Source organism: Zeus faber (genome assembly GCF_960531495.2).
Source record: "Zeus faber genome assembly, chromosome: 9".
In the NCBI taxonomy this organism is placed as follows: Eukaryota; Metazoa; Chordata; class Actinopteri; order Zeiformes; family Zeidae; genus Zeus; species Zeus faber.
Window position 1 is genome coordinate 14,999,448 of NC_137197.1, and position 12,594 is coordinate 15,012,041.

Consider the following 12,594-nt stretch of genomic DNA (forward strand, 5'->3'; position numbering starts at 1 on the left):
TTTCCATGAAGCAGGTTTGCTGTGATTTACCGGCTCATAATACTCAAATAAAAAAAAAAAACCTTAAAGATAACAGACATGGCTTTTTTATTGTGTCTCAAGTTTAATCTTGAGGTTCACGGAAATGTGACTTTATTATTATTTTGAGCTTGTTCTTATCTGACATTGTTTTCACATAGTGATTTCTCTCTGCTCACCAAAGTAAGACTGTAGTGCATTCATAGTAAGTGGAGAATTATTTGTTGGGATACGTCTTTTGAGTGCATTCGCCCAAAAAAAATAGATAAATAACAGGTGTATCAGGTACTGATACATAGTTTAGGACTTAATTCTGTTCCTGAAAATGTTAATAACATTCATGACTTGAAGGACGGATGGTCTTGGATGGAAGAGGTAGTCGATTTTGGAAGGTCGCTCGACTGTGTGATACTGACTGTTTTGTCTCTCACCAGGGTATGGACTGTGTTTTCTCTTCATGGCTGCTACACCAGTGCTCAGGTCAAAGCTGTCCCAGCTGGTGGACCCGTCAGAGCAAGGTCGGCCATTGTTTCCACGGCGTCATCACATGACTTTTTCTATTGGTATTAGTGAATAACACCTGTGTTCTGATCAAACAGACACTTTTGCCAAAAATAATGAGGGACGTCTAGTTTCCTACAAATCATATTATATTGTGGCTGTCACATTGTAATTGTGTGTGTGTGTGTGTGTCGCTGCACCAGGTACTCTGTTTGCCTCGGTGGCCTGTGTGGAGGGCTTGTGTTCCCTGGTGGCCAGTGGCCTCTTCAACTCCCTCTACCCGGCCACCCTGCACTTCATGAAGGGCTTCCCCTTCCTCTTCGGCGCCCTCCTCCTTCTCCTTCCTGCAGGGATCATTGGGTGAGTCAGCTCCCTATCCTGTAAATACTCTGATTCTTCTCTGGGGAAAAATAAATGTAATGGTAATTTGACTAGATACGTTTTTTTTTAATAGTATAATGACTGGTTGATTACATTGTTTGCTACAAGGTTTTTTTCGACCTTACCAAAGTACAAGTACCAGTAGAATGCAGAATGCTTAACATGCATTAATTAACACAGAGGAAAATAACTGTTTAATTATGTAACTCACGAAATAGCAGTTACTCCTGGACTTATTTGAAGCAAATTCAGTAAAGAGTGAAGAGTAGAATGGGATAGGTAAAGTTTTTCGGCAGGCAGTTATATCAGCTATATAGAACAAAAGAAGTGCATTCTTATTAACGTGCACCCAAAGTCAAATAAAATGGACACAAGAGAAAATGAAATTGACTTCTGTACAATCATGAACAAGTTTTGGTTGTCTGTTCAGGACCATGGAGTGTCAAGACCAAAGAAGAGAAAACCAGAACGCCGTGGTATCTTGATGATTCACTACAAAGAAGATGCTTTGGTGTCATCCAAAATGAAGGGATGTTTTAAGATTCCTCCACAGCTAGAGCTATGCTGGGGAGTTACATTTTCCCACTGCAAGAATGAGAAAGAAGCAGCTGACTTCTATCTGACTGGACTGCAGTGGTGCTTTCCTCCAAATCAAAACGAAGGACCAAGAATCAACCACACATCCATTTTGTGAGGCGACATGAGTGGAGATGGTTTTGTCAAATTTGCTGAGGTCTAAAAACCTTTTGGCGTCATGCTACGTATTACCACTGAATTACTTGAATGTGTTATTAGTTTTACTTATGGGGGAGCCCACACGAATAAGTGGTTTTGAACAAAATCGGGGCAAGCCCGTTCACATAACGGCAAACATTTGGTGAAACCGCGGAGACACACTGCGAGGCAGCAGATCAGCTGTTGCCAAACATGTCTGGGCCTGATCACCAGTGAACACTAGCGGGGTGAAGCACCACGGTTAGGATGACTGAGTTACATCTTCAGCTCCCCCCGATGAAACAGATAGTTACGCCCAAATTCCCTTAAGTGTGCCGCTTTCACCGCAAACATGCAACCGGATAGCCGGATAGCCCCGGGTGGAGGGGGCTGCTGTCCAACAGAGGTACAGGGTCGAGCCACACCGGTCCCGAAAGGGATAAAGTGCAGCTGCTCGAAAAGGGGTACAAATAGGGTCAGAGGCTAAGTGGAGCTACTTGGGAGTGTCCAAATAAATACGGAAGGTAATCGGTTTTTTTGAAGATGTTTGAGCATCTGATTCTGCTAAGCTCTAGTTGTTTTGAGTCATAGGGGACCTTGGCCGAAGAAATGACTGACACTGTCTGATAGGTTCTGTAATATTTCGAATTGACATGCTTATTTTGGCCCAAAGAATATGGAATACCAAAGGATTGTCAATTTTATTAATTCCTAGGTCTGGTCTAGATTGGGATGTCCACCTTTTTTTGCACAATACATTTTGTACACTTTTTTTTACATTACTTTTAACTGTTTTATAATTGAGGGAGACGTGCAAGGCTTTTGCACCAAAATGTTTTATTTTATGGTAACGGGAACAAAGACCTAACCGCATTGAGCCAAAAGCAAATCTATGCTCTTCTAATGAAACCTCTCAATTACTAGCCATGAAATTGAGCATGTACGGTATGTAAATGAGTTGTAGTAGTAAATTTAACACAGCAATAAAAACGTTCACGCTATATCAGCATTTTATTGAACAACACGGCTCAACGATCCTCTTCATGTGATCACATACAGTATTTATCTGAGCAATAAATGGCGAGGTTTGTCTTATTTTCTGTTTTCACATTGGGAAACTGTGCGCTACTACGTTAGCTGCTGTTAGTTGCTGTATTTTTCAAAGCCTTGTGGTGGTATTGCTGGTTGCCTCTTGACAAACCTGAGTCCCTCCGATCTAATCAGATAACAAGCAATTCCTCAACGCACAATGTGAATTAAACCAGAAGTTGACACTGCCAGCAGGTGAACATATACAATTAATATTGTTTGATTGATTGATTATAGACATTTTACTGCCTGTGCTGTGATTTTGACTATAATTTATAGTAACATTAGAAGTAGATTTATAATGGGCTGGATCAGGGCGATTTTCACAGCACAGTAAACTCTGTATTATATCGCTGCACCACCAATAAGACAAGAAACTTTCAAATAAAAATAGATGTCAGTATTTACCTACTAAAAAAAAAAAAATTTTTTTACACATTTTGTACACAAAAACATAAGAAACATTTAAAAAAAATTAACTGTACTCACAACATAACTTAAAAAAATATAATGCAGATGGATGTTTCAAATATTATTGTAAGCACTGCTGGATGCCAACCCCGACTGACATTTCATTATTTACCTGAGAAAAAGACAAAAAGGCATTTATCTGATAACACATACAGGACAAGGACGCTGCGCTTAAAAGGTCTATACGGTCCCTAAACCCTCAATATCATTTCAGGTGGGAGGTTACAAACTCTTCACGTTTGCCATCACATGCACAAGGGCAGAGTAATGAGTTTCAATGACCAGTCGAGGTCACTGAGGCTGTATTCTATTTGGCATCATTGGATTAGATAGTTGGGGTCACACTACGTCTTTTTCTATTCCAGCTTTTGCCCAGAGAAACCCTCTGCACCGTTTGGCTGGTCTTGTTTTCCTTTCAGAAAGCGTAAGATCTTCTCGATGGTCGCCTCCTGGTACTCGTGGGACCACCTGTAGGGAAGAGACCACCTTTAAAATGAGCGCCACCCAGCATGCCTTGGCTCTGAGGGGGGTTTTGACGCCCTCCACAACAAGTAAAATGTTCATTATGAATTAGGGTGCCAGAGATACAGTATTGTATAAGGTGTATTTTTATTTCCACACCAAAAGCATTGCACAATGTGTCATCCTGAATTGCCCAGCGGTAGATGGAAAAAATGAAAACGCTTTAAACTAATTTAAACTCACTTGATGCCATTGAAGTTCAGGATGGGCCTCATGTCCTCCGGTAGAGACTTGGGGTCAGGCCACAAGAAATTATCCGTGACTGGAACTATGTTTTTTTTTCCGGCCAAGGCCGTCACGATCTCCTGCGAGATACAGAAAATAAACTATTTCAATAACCGTAATGGCAGTGTGGACTGTTTAAATACGCTATCTAGGTGCAAAAAGTGGCCAAATCACTTTAAAATTATTTAGCAAGTGACAAAATGTTGAATATAGCTGGTGTTGGCCGTCTGACCTTGTGCACCCAGTCCTTCATGCCCGTGTCTGCCATGCACTTATCGAGTGCGTTGGCCGACAGGACGAGGATGAAGTTGCGAGCCCGCTGTACACTCTGGATCAACTTGTCCTCAAATTTGCCGGCTTCCAGCTTCTCCACGTCGATGAAAACGCTGTATCCTCGCACCTGCAGGTGCACCTTCAGCAGGCTTTGGGAAGGAGAAGTTCGATGAGAGTCAGAACGAGGCAAAATCATTTGATAATAATATCTTTGAGTGTCGTTTGGAATGTGTTAACGCTGGTAACACATGAATAAAAAAAACAAACCCTACTCACAAAGGCGCTGGTATGCTCTACCCATTGACCTATTTCCTGGGTAAATTAGTTTAGACTGGTTTCTTAACGGGTGCCCACTTATTTGAACACCCAATTTAGATTTTCTGACCTGGCCAGCTGGGAGCCTGTGGTTCTACGGTAACTGATGAACACGTCGGGTCCTGGAGGCGTGGCGTCCGTGAGGCAGGGCTGGAAGGGCCTGCAGTTAGCAGCGAGGATCTTGGCGCGATGGACGCCGTTCCCTATGTGGCAGTCATGCTGCATCTGCTGGTCAGTCAGGCTCTGGACGCTGTTGCGATCCACTCCTGACTGAACCAGGCCGTAGGTGTACTGCCTAAAATGAGGGTCCACCTCGGCCAGCCAGTCAGCCATATTGTTTGGGTCACACGTTGAGTAATTGGCGTAAGTCTTTAACACACGCAGGTCTCTCAGGAACCTGGAGGAGAAAGTGAATTTTCAATGCCACTCATCATTTAGGTTGAGTAATGATCTTTCAGTCATGTCATGTGATCGTATACTCAGATTTTGCTCTACAGAGCTTTTTACCACTCACCTTTTGCGGGTGATGCCTGCAGCCATGCCCAAATCAGTGCACAAGTCCTCATCGGTAATGTTCAAGAGAAGGTCTCCATCCACCTGGAGTTCCTTTATTTTAAAGGAAGTGCCACACAGTATATAATGTCATTATGACAAGACAACTCCATATCACTGTTATTTTTTGTGAAGCTGACAACAGCTGTTACCAACCTGAAAACGGTCACAGTATGCACTAAAGCCGATCTGCTGTAGCCAAGTCTGAACCTCACAGTTTTTCCAGTTGGCAACAGAAGGCAGGATCCTTCTCGGTACTTCCTCACCCATCATACTCAGCGCTCGTTTGGCAAGTGCACAGGTCGTGCCATTGCTGGAGTACATGGCAATTCTTTTTAGACTCTGCACCGCTCCGATCTGTTGAAATATCTACAAAAGGAGGGAAGGACCACGCTAAATTCATCGGTTACATTTCCCAGCAGCCCCCCCGGGTAGTATGGAACCAAGACAGCGTCAGTACCTTGGTGTTGCGCTGGCGGGATTTGATGCTCGCCTCCACACAGAGATAGAAGGTGGCAATGCACTTTCCCTCCAGCCTGGTTCCGTCCAGCAGCGGCAGGAGATGCTGCAGGTCAGCGGCCGTCCTGCCTTGCATGCAGTCGGCACTGTCCAGTAAGCTGCGAGCAAAGTCGTCTGGGTCCAGTGATGCGATGAACGGTTCCACCAGCTCCAAGGTCCCGGATTTCACCACTTCTTTCTCAATTTCTCGGTTTGCGGCTAACATAGCCACGGCCAGGCATGCGTGGAAGCGAATTAATTCGTCCTCTTTGGAGAAAGCCAGCGGGAAGAGCCACTCCGCGGCCTGTTTCTCTATCATCAGCCGCTGGCAACGGTGGCCTCCGTACATGGCACAGTTGGCCAGGGCCACGGCGCAGTGTCGCAGGACTGTGGGATCTGTACCGCGGCACCAGAAGAGCAGAGCGTCCAGGGCACCGTTGGAGATAAGATGGACGGACGTCTCCTCGCTGTGTTTGAACATGTGCTCCAGGATCCCAGAGACACTGCGCGCCACCTGCGCATCTTCCTGCTCCCGGGTGAGGTTGAGGATGACCCCCAGCCCCATGCGCGCCACATAATCCCTGCAGAGAGAGAAAGAGAAATGTTGTCACGATACTATAATGCAGCAAGAGAAAAAAAACGCTGATTCAGCAGTAGGAACTAAACTATGACCACATGCCCCACCACGTTGACATTATGCCTTAAGTTTCATCTAATGCAGAAGGCTTGGAATTCCGTTTGGTTAAGTTTCTTGTACGCCTGTGCAGGTTTACCTGTTTTCCGCAACCAGTATCTGCTCCAGGAGCTTTGCAGACTCGTGGGTGATGTCCACAGCAGGTGTTTGCAGGAGCTGCAGCAGCAGCTCCAGGCCTCCATCCAAGCGGATCCTGTTGCAGATCTCCTCCGCGACCTGTCGGCCCACGGTGGGCAACACCCAGGCCTCCTCCACCAGCTGGAAGGTCTCGGCGATGGCCCTCCGGGTGTCCTCCAGATCCAAAGTGTCTTTGGCCGACTTGAGCGTCTTGATGGCGGAGCGGAGCGCGGGGAGCGAGGTCTCCAAAACGGCCAGGACGTCGGCGCTGATGCCGGGCGAGACCGCCCTGGGGTCCGCGGGGGGTCCGCCGCTCCGCCGGGTCTGGAGGCGGCTGACGTACTCCGGGACCGTGAGTCTCTCCGAGCTGAACATGGTGATGGAGAAATGTCGATAGAGCCTCCACAAGCAGAAGGCGAACGACAAGAGCATCTATCGACCCGACCTGAGGCGGGGGCGACGGGGCTTGAAGCGGATGAACGGACCCGTTGATAAATGGATCAGCGGACGAACGTTTCACGGTTCAGGGTTAAACCGACGCGGAGGCCATTTTTGGGTGGTAAACGCATAAAATGCACGTAAACCGCAGCCCCCCGGGTGGATGCGAAGCGACGGGGCGTTATTAACGCGAATCTGGACGTGTATCCCCGAGGTGTAAATAATCAAAAGCGTTTTCCTTCGCCAAGTCGCGCCGCCCTCCTCGGCGTCATCTCCAGAGATTGGACGATCAACTCGCACGGCTGAAGCTGAGGCTGAGGCTGAGGCTGAGGCTGAGGCTGAGGATGAGGATGCGGCCGCGGCCCCGGGCGGCGTGTTCACTCCTCACAGGAAGTAAACAAAACACCACAACCGCCACGATTGCGGCGTTAAGAATTAAAGGCACCGCGGCCCGGACCCAGAGCATGTGCCGCGTTTTTTTTAACCCGGAATAGGGGGGGTTGTTGTTCAGGTTGTTGTCCGTCTGCCCCTCGCTTGAGCGGCCGGCAACTCTCGTAACAAAGGCCTGTTTGTTCTGCTGTTCGGTTATTCACTCCGCGTGGCCCGTTTTGTTTTGTTTTTATTATCCACGCCGGACTCCGCCTTAATAAACAGAGTGTTAATCGACCCCCCCCCCCGGGAATAAACAATGTCCCCACCGCCCAGGTCATCCTCTGGTCAGCATCCACTCGCTCGCCGGTTACCAGGAGGTTGCACCGCCCGTCGCCTCCAGACACAGGGGAAAAGAAACATCCCCACGATGCGGCACGTCGTGGCCGGTTAATGGGATGAATATAGACATTATCTGTTTCCAATTGGGTGTGTTCGATACTGACTGTGTAAGATGAAGTAGAAATATTGTATATATGTATAATATATAGATATTTATATTTTACATTGTATTGATATTCTCTGAATATATTTGTTTTATCCCCAGGGAGTAAAAACAAATACAAATAATAATAATAATAATAATAATAATAATAATAATAATAATAAATGAATATATATATATATATATATATATATATATATATATATATATATATATATATATATATATATATATATATATTAGAATTTATTTTGTTGTTGTAGAATATTTTTTGTGTTTTCGACACAATCATTATTTTCAGCTGTCTCCCTCAACCCCTGTTCGTCGGTAGAAATTCGATAAAAGGTTCAAATAAAACAGCACTTTTGATAGGTATCGATAGTTCCAAATACAACAGGAGTTAAATGTGTCTACGTTTAACAACGAGCGTGTTTTTGATGATGTGTTTATGTACACATATATACGTACACAAGGCCAGTTAGGCCGAAGAACCCAGAACGCGCTCTAAGAAGAACACATCATCGATTAAACTCACGTTGCGTTGGAAACTATCAGTGTTTTCTCCTATTTCCCCATTCCATGTTCTCTGTGCTTAGTTTGGGTTTTTTTTTTTTGCTTTTTTTTCAGTTGGGCGGGGGGCAGGAGTGCAAACAAGGTTTAAGCAAACACCAAGGGAGGGTCGGTGACACAAGACACACTGATTGGTAGCACACATCCCTTCATTACCGGTCAGACTCCGTCGCTGACCGACTGGAAGAGACAACATGAAGGCTGCCCCAGTCCTGCTCCTGGCTCTGCTGGCCGGGGCCCACGCTGCAGACGGTAAGTACTGATCTGAAGGTCCGTTTGTTGTTGTTCCGCCCTGGAAAAACATACTTGTATCCTATACTCGTGTAGATGTATTTATACGCTTAGAAAACAGTGCTCTGGTGACCTCTATGCAACATCCAACACCATGTTGCACAGAGGTCTTCTTTTTTATGCTGTTTATATATTAAGTGTATATGTTTTAAGTATAAGCTACTTGTTCAACACCATAACTCATTTTTTGGTGCGTGCACATGACACCCTTCGTACATTACCGTCTATTAGTTGAGCTGAAACTGTTGATAAGTTTAAATGCGGCGCTTCCGTTAAAGCTACTTCCCACCCTTGTGCTGTACGGTAGAACTTTTTCGCGGGGGGATAAACCAAAGTGCGTTTCACATCCCTGCCTCACTTTCAGATGCGCTGTCAATTCTGTTCAGAGACGACTGAGCGGGAGCTCAGGTCGCTCATTTGCTTCTCCTTTGTCCCCCGCAGAGTCGTGCATGGGCCGCTGCGAGGGCGGCTTTGACTCCCTCAAGAAGTGCCAGTGTGACTCCATGTGCAAATACTACAAGAGCTGCTGCTCCGACTTTGAGGCCACGTGTCGAATGGACAGTAAGGAAACCCCCCCCCGTAACGTTGCGAGTGGCGATGAGGGATGCAAAATTGGCAGTTAAACAGAGCGCATGTTCTAACCGCTGACGTCCCGACACCCTTTCCCCAGCACGAGGGGACACGTTTGTCCTGGCAGAGGACGACGACGACGACGACTTATTCTACACCGGTCCCACGGCGCCCGACGCCCGGCCCACGGTGGATTCGGTGACGGCGCCGAGTTCCCCCCCGACCGACCCCTCCAGGCTGCAGATTACTCCGTTAACACGGCCGGAGGTGATCGTACAAGTGCCGGACGCCCTAGATCGGAGGGTCCCCGCCACACGTCGTCCGCCAATTTCACGGAAAGCCCCTTTCACGCAAACAACTGCAGCGGCCCTGTCGACCCGTGACGCAACCGGCGCCCCGCTCACAACAACCTCCACGCCACAAGCGGAAACCACCACTCCGCCCCCTGACCCGGATGCCGAGATCTGCAGCGGGAGGCCTTTCGACTCCTTTATGCAGATTAAAAATGGCTCCATCTTTGCCTTTAGGGGTACGCGTTTGGGAGCAAACACTGAATTTGACTGAAGTTGTGTTTCCATCGCCTTTGATAGTGAATTGTGAATTGAAGGAAAATATTTTGCAGAGTTGACCTCTCTTGATCTTGCAGTCACCTTTAACTCGCCCTGTATCTCACCGTAATGTGATGTTTTTTGACCAAAAAGCTGTCTGGCTTTTCATGTCTTGGAGTGGCTATGGCTCGATACCGTAGATGCCACAGTCGGTACGGTACCTCGCACACATATACAGTACGCACCAACACGAAAGGAACCTACATCTGATACAAAATGGAAGTAGTGTAAAAACAAATGGGGTCGAGTGCTTCAATGAGGGCTTCGTGTGTAAATGCTATTATCTGGATATGAAGCTCTTGACGTGTTAGGAAAGGTTTTTAAGTGGCGAATGACTATGCCGGTGGTGGATTTTATTTGTGAGCTGAGAACTCTGTGTGTGTCCTACAGGGAAATACTTCTTTGAGCTGGATCACAGGTCAGTGCGGCCTGGCTATCCGAAGCTCATCGAGGAGGTGTGGGGCATCAGCGGGCCTATTGACGCTGCCTTCACACGAGTGAACTGTCAAGGCAAGACCTACATCTTTAAGGTGGGGGAACAAGTCGGTGGGATAAGTGAGTCACAGAAATCAGTCCCAACCTTGCTGGTGTATGTGAATGCTGACTAACGTCTATTCAAATTCATGGTGCTCGCCTACAGGGAAATAAGTACTGGAGATTTGAGGATGGCGAGCTAGATGGCGGCTACCCCCGAGATATCAGCGTGGGTTTTCAGAAGGTTCCCGATCACGTGGACGCAGCCTTCGCGCTGCCTGCCCCGACTCACCACGGCAAGGAGAAGGTCTACTTCTTCAAAGGTGAAGTCCGGTTCGTGCTGAAGGAGCCGTTTTTTTTTTTTTTTCTGTTCCTTTAGCCTCCGATCCGGTCTCGGCAAAACTGTCGTACGTGGAAGTCACAAGCGCATCGGAACATTCATCGATCAATTAATTTCGTTCCAATTCGATCGGTTCATCGATCCACGTTGTTTCCAACAGGGGATGAGTATTATCTCTATGAGTTCTCGCACCAGCCGTCCCACGGGGAGTGCATCACCATGTCAGACACCTCCCCCTCCGCGCTTTTCAGGCGCTACACCAACATGTACCACCACAATTACGAGCCCTTCTTCACTGAGCTTTTCTCCAACAGTAAGTGGTACTCTGATGTCATTTACATGTGACGGCATTTGCGTGGTGGTGGGCTCAGCCTTTGTATATATATATATATATAATTTTTTTATCTCATCCTCAGTGCCCGAGCATCACAGCGGTCACCACTTCATTAACAAGGACTGGAAGGGTATCAGGCCGCCAGTGGATGCTGTACTGGCCGGCAGGATCTACGTTGGAAACGGCAGAGCCCCGCCCCGCCGTAACGACAGGGGCTGGAACCAGCAGTGGGACCAGCAGTATGGACAGCAGTGGGACCAGCAGTATGGACAGCAGTGGGACCAGCAGTACAGGCAGCAGTGGGACCAGCAGTGGGGCCGCCGCAGGCAGAACCGTTCACCTTTTTGGGAGTCCATGGCCGAGCGGGGGATGAACTTGGGCCAAGGCTTTGCCGAGAGAGGGATGGAGATGGGGCTGAGGCTGGCGGAGAAGAGGATGGAAATGGAGGAGAGGCTGGGGCGAAGCTGGGATGGACGTTGGGACCAAGACCGCGATCAAGACAGATGGAGGGACGGCTACCGCCGATACAACAACAACGGCAACTACGACTCCAGATACGACCCCCGCAGGGGCGACAGGGCCTTCTGGGAGTTTATACGCCAGGGCCAACCCTTGCAGAGCGTCTACTTCTTTAAAGCAGGTACGGACAATGTTTCTCACGCAAAATATATTTAATCGTGTCTACATTCTGTTCAGCTGGAGCCCCAGGTGCTTTTGGCAGAATATCATTCCATTGCAACTATTTATTTCTGGGCGTTTTGACAAATACACCAATGACAGATGTTTGTGATGACAGCAAAAACAGTTCCATTGTGTGTGTGTGTGTGTGTGTGTGTGGTCCGATTAATTGCGCCAAACCTCACCAGAAGGAATTCCTTGTATGCTTTGTACATTCCTCCTAAATGTACGTGGCAAAATGAAAACCGATTCTGATCTGGTACCAATGCTGTTACAGAGAGGTTTTAACTTTCTATCTATATAAACAACATTCACACAGGGTGACACAAGAGTGTCACAGAGTGCTCAACAGTAAACCCACAGTCTATCTTTGTCTACCGATAAGCAAATGATGGCCACTGTACTGTAGATGCACTTTAGTACGTATGTGTATGATCTATTCTTAAAAAACCCGATTGTTTTTCTGTCTTTTCAAGATAAGTACTACCGAGTGGACTTGAAGACCAAGAGGGTTGACCCTGCCAATCCTCCGTATCCCAGGTCGATCGCCAAGTACTGGCTGGGCTGCTCGGACGCGACCGCCGCGGAGAAGAAATAGTTTCTTCAGTTCATGGATAAGACAAGAAATCTAGGTTAGAGATGAGTGATCACTTCAATTTTACATTTACTTTTTAAGTTATATTTTTGTTAAATATATTACTAATCAGTATTAATAATATAGTAATCAAGAAAAATAGGAATACCTACCATTAAAGTTCGACAAGATTTGTCTTTAATATCGAAATTGACTTCAGCGGCTGAAGCCTCAAAGGTCTTCAAACTGAAAAATACATCCTAAGTGTAAAGCATTAAACGAGAGCTCTGATATCCTTTTTTTCCACGTTGATAAAACTGCAGGATTGAAACATGTTACCCTTCCTTCGTATGTCTCGAAAAATGGAAATATTAAAATGAGGAATTTACACGTGGAGTGTGCATTTACGGGGGAAAAAAATGTTGTCGTCAACTCTGTCCGGCGGGCAGCTTCACGACCTGGACAAAAAGAGC

At 46.8% G+C, this 12,594-nt stretch overlaps 3 protein-coding genes across 3 annotated transcripts in view; 2 read left to right on the forward strand and 1 right to left on the reverse strand.

Annotated features, from left to right (window-relative positions):
• Window positions 1–3,023, forward strand: part of slc46a1 (solute carrier family 46 member 1) — a 5,052-nt gene extending 2,029 nt beyond the window's left edge. The window contains exons 4-6 of the mRNA XM_080006816.1: window positions 453–536; window positions 723–879; window positions 1,331–3,023. Of these exons, the coding sequence (XP_079862942.1) occupies window positions 453–536; window positions 723–879; window positions 1,331–1,385 (296 nt within the window). The 3' untranslated portion in view covers window positions 1,386–3,023. The remainder of the gene's footprint in view (window positions 1–452; window positions 537–722; window positions 880–1,330) is intronic.
• Window positions 3,024–3,227: 204 nt separating this feature from the next.
• sarm1 (sterile alpha and TIR motif containing 1) lies at window positions 3,228–6,802 on the reverse strand (the record flags this gene model as incomplete). The annotated part of the gene is made up of 8 exons (XM_080007147.1): window positions 3,228–3,642; window positions 3,880–4,001; window positions 4,154–4,343; window positions 4,580–4,906; window positions 5,024–5,115; window positions 5,218–5,430; window positions 5,522–6,140; window positions 6,333–6,802. The coding sequence occupies 8 exons, from the start codon at window positions 6,800–6,802 to the stop codon at window positions 3,531–3,533; spliced, it is 2,145 nt and encodes a 714-aa protein (XP_079863273.1). The 3' UTR covers window positions 3,228–3,530.
• Window positions 6,803–8,446: 1,644 nt separating this feature from the next.
• On the forward strand, window positions 8,447–12,174 carry vtna (vitronectin a; the record flags this gene model as incomplete). Its single annotated transcript, XM_080006622.1, has 8 exons — window positions 8,447–8,504; window positions 8,985–9,104; window positions 9,214–9,642; window positions 10,112–10,251; window positions 10,362–10,518; window positions 10,696–10,848; window positions 10,952–11,509; window positions 12,024–12,174. 8 exons carry the CDS (start codon window positions 8,447–8,449, stop codon window positions 12,143–12,145), a joined length of 1,737 nt encoding a protein of 578 aa, XP_079862748.1. The 3' UTR covers window positions 12,146–12,174.
• Window positions 12,175–12,594: the final 420 nt, after the last annotated feature.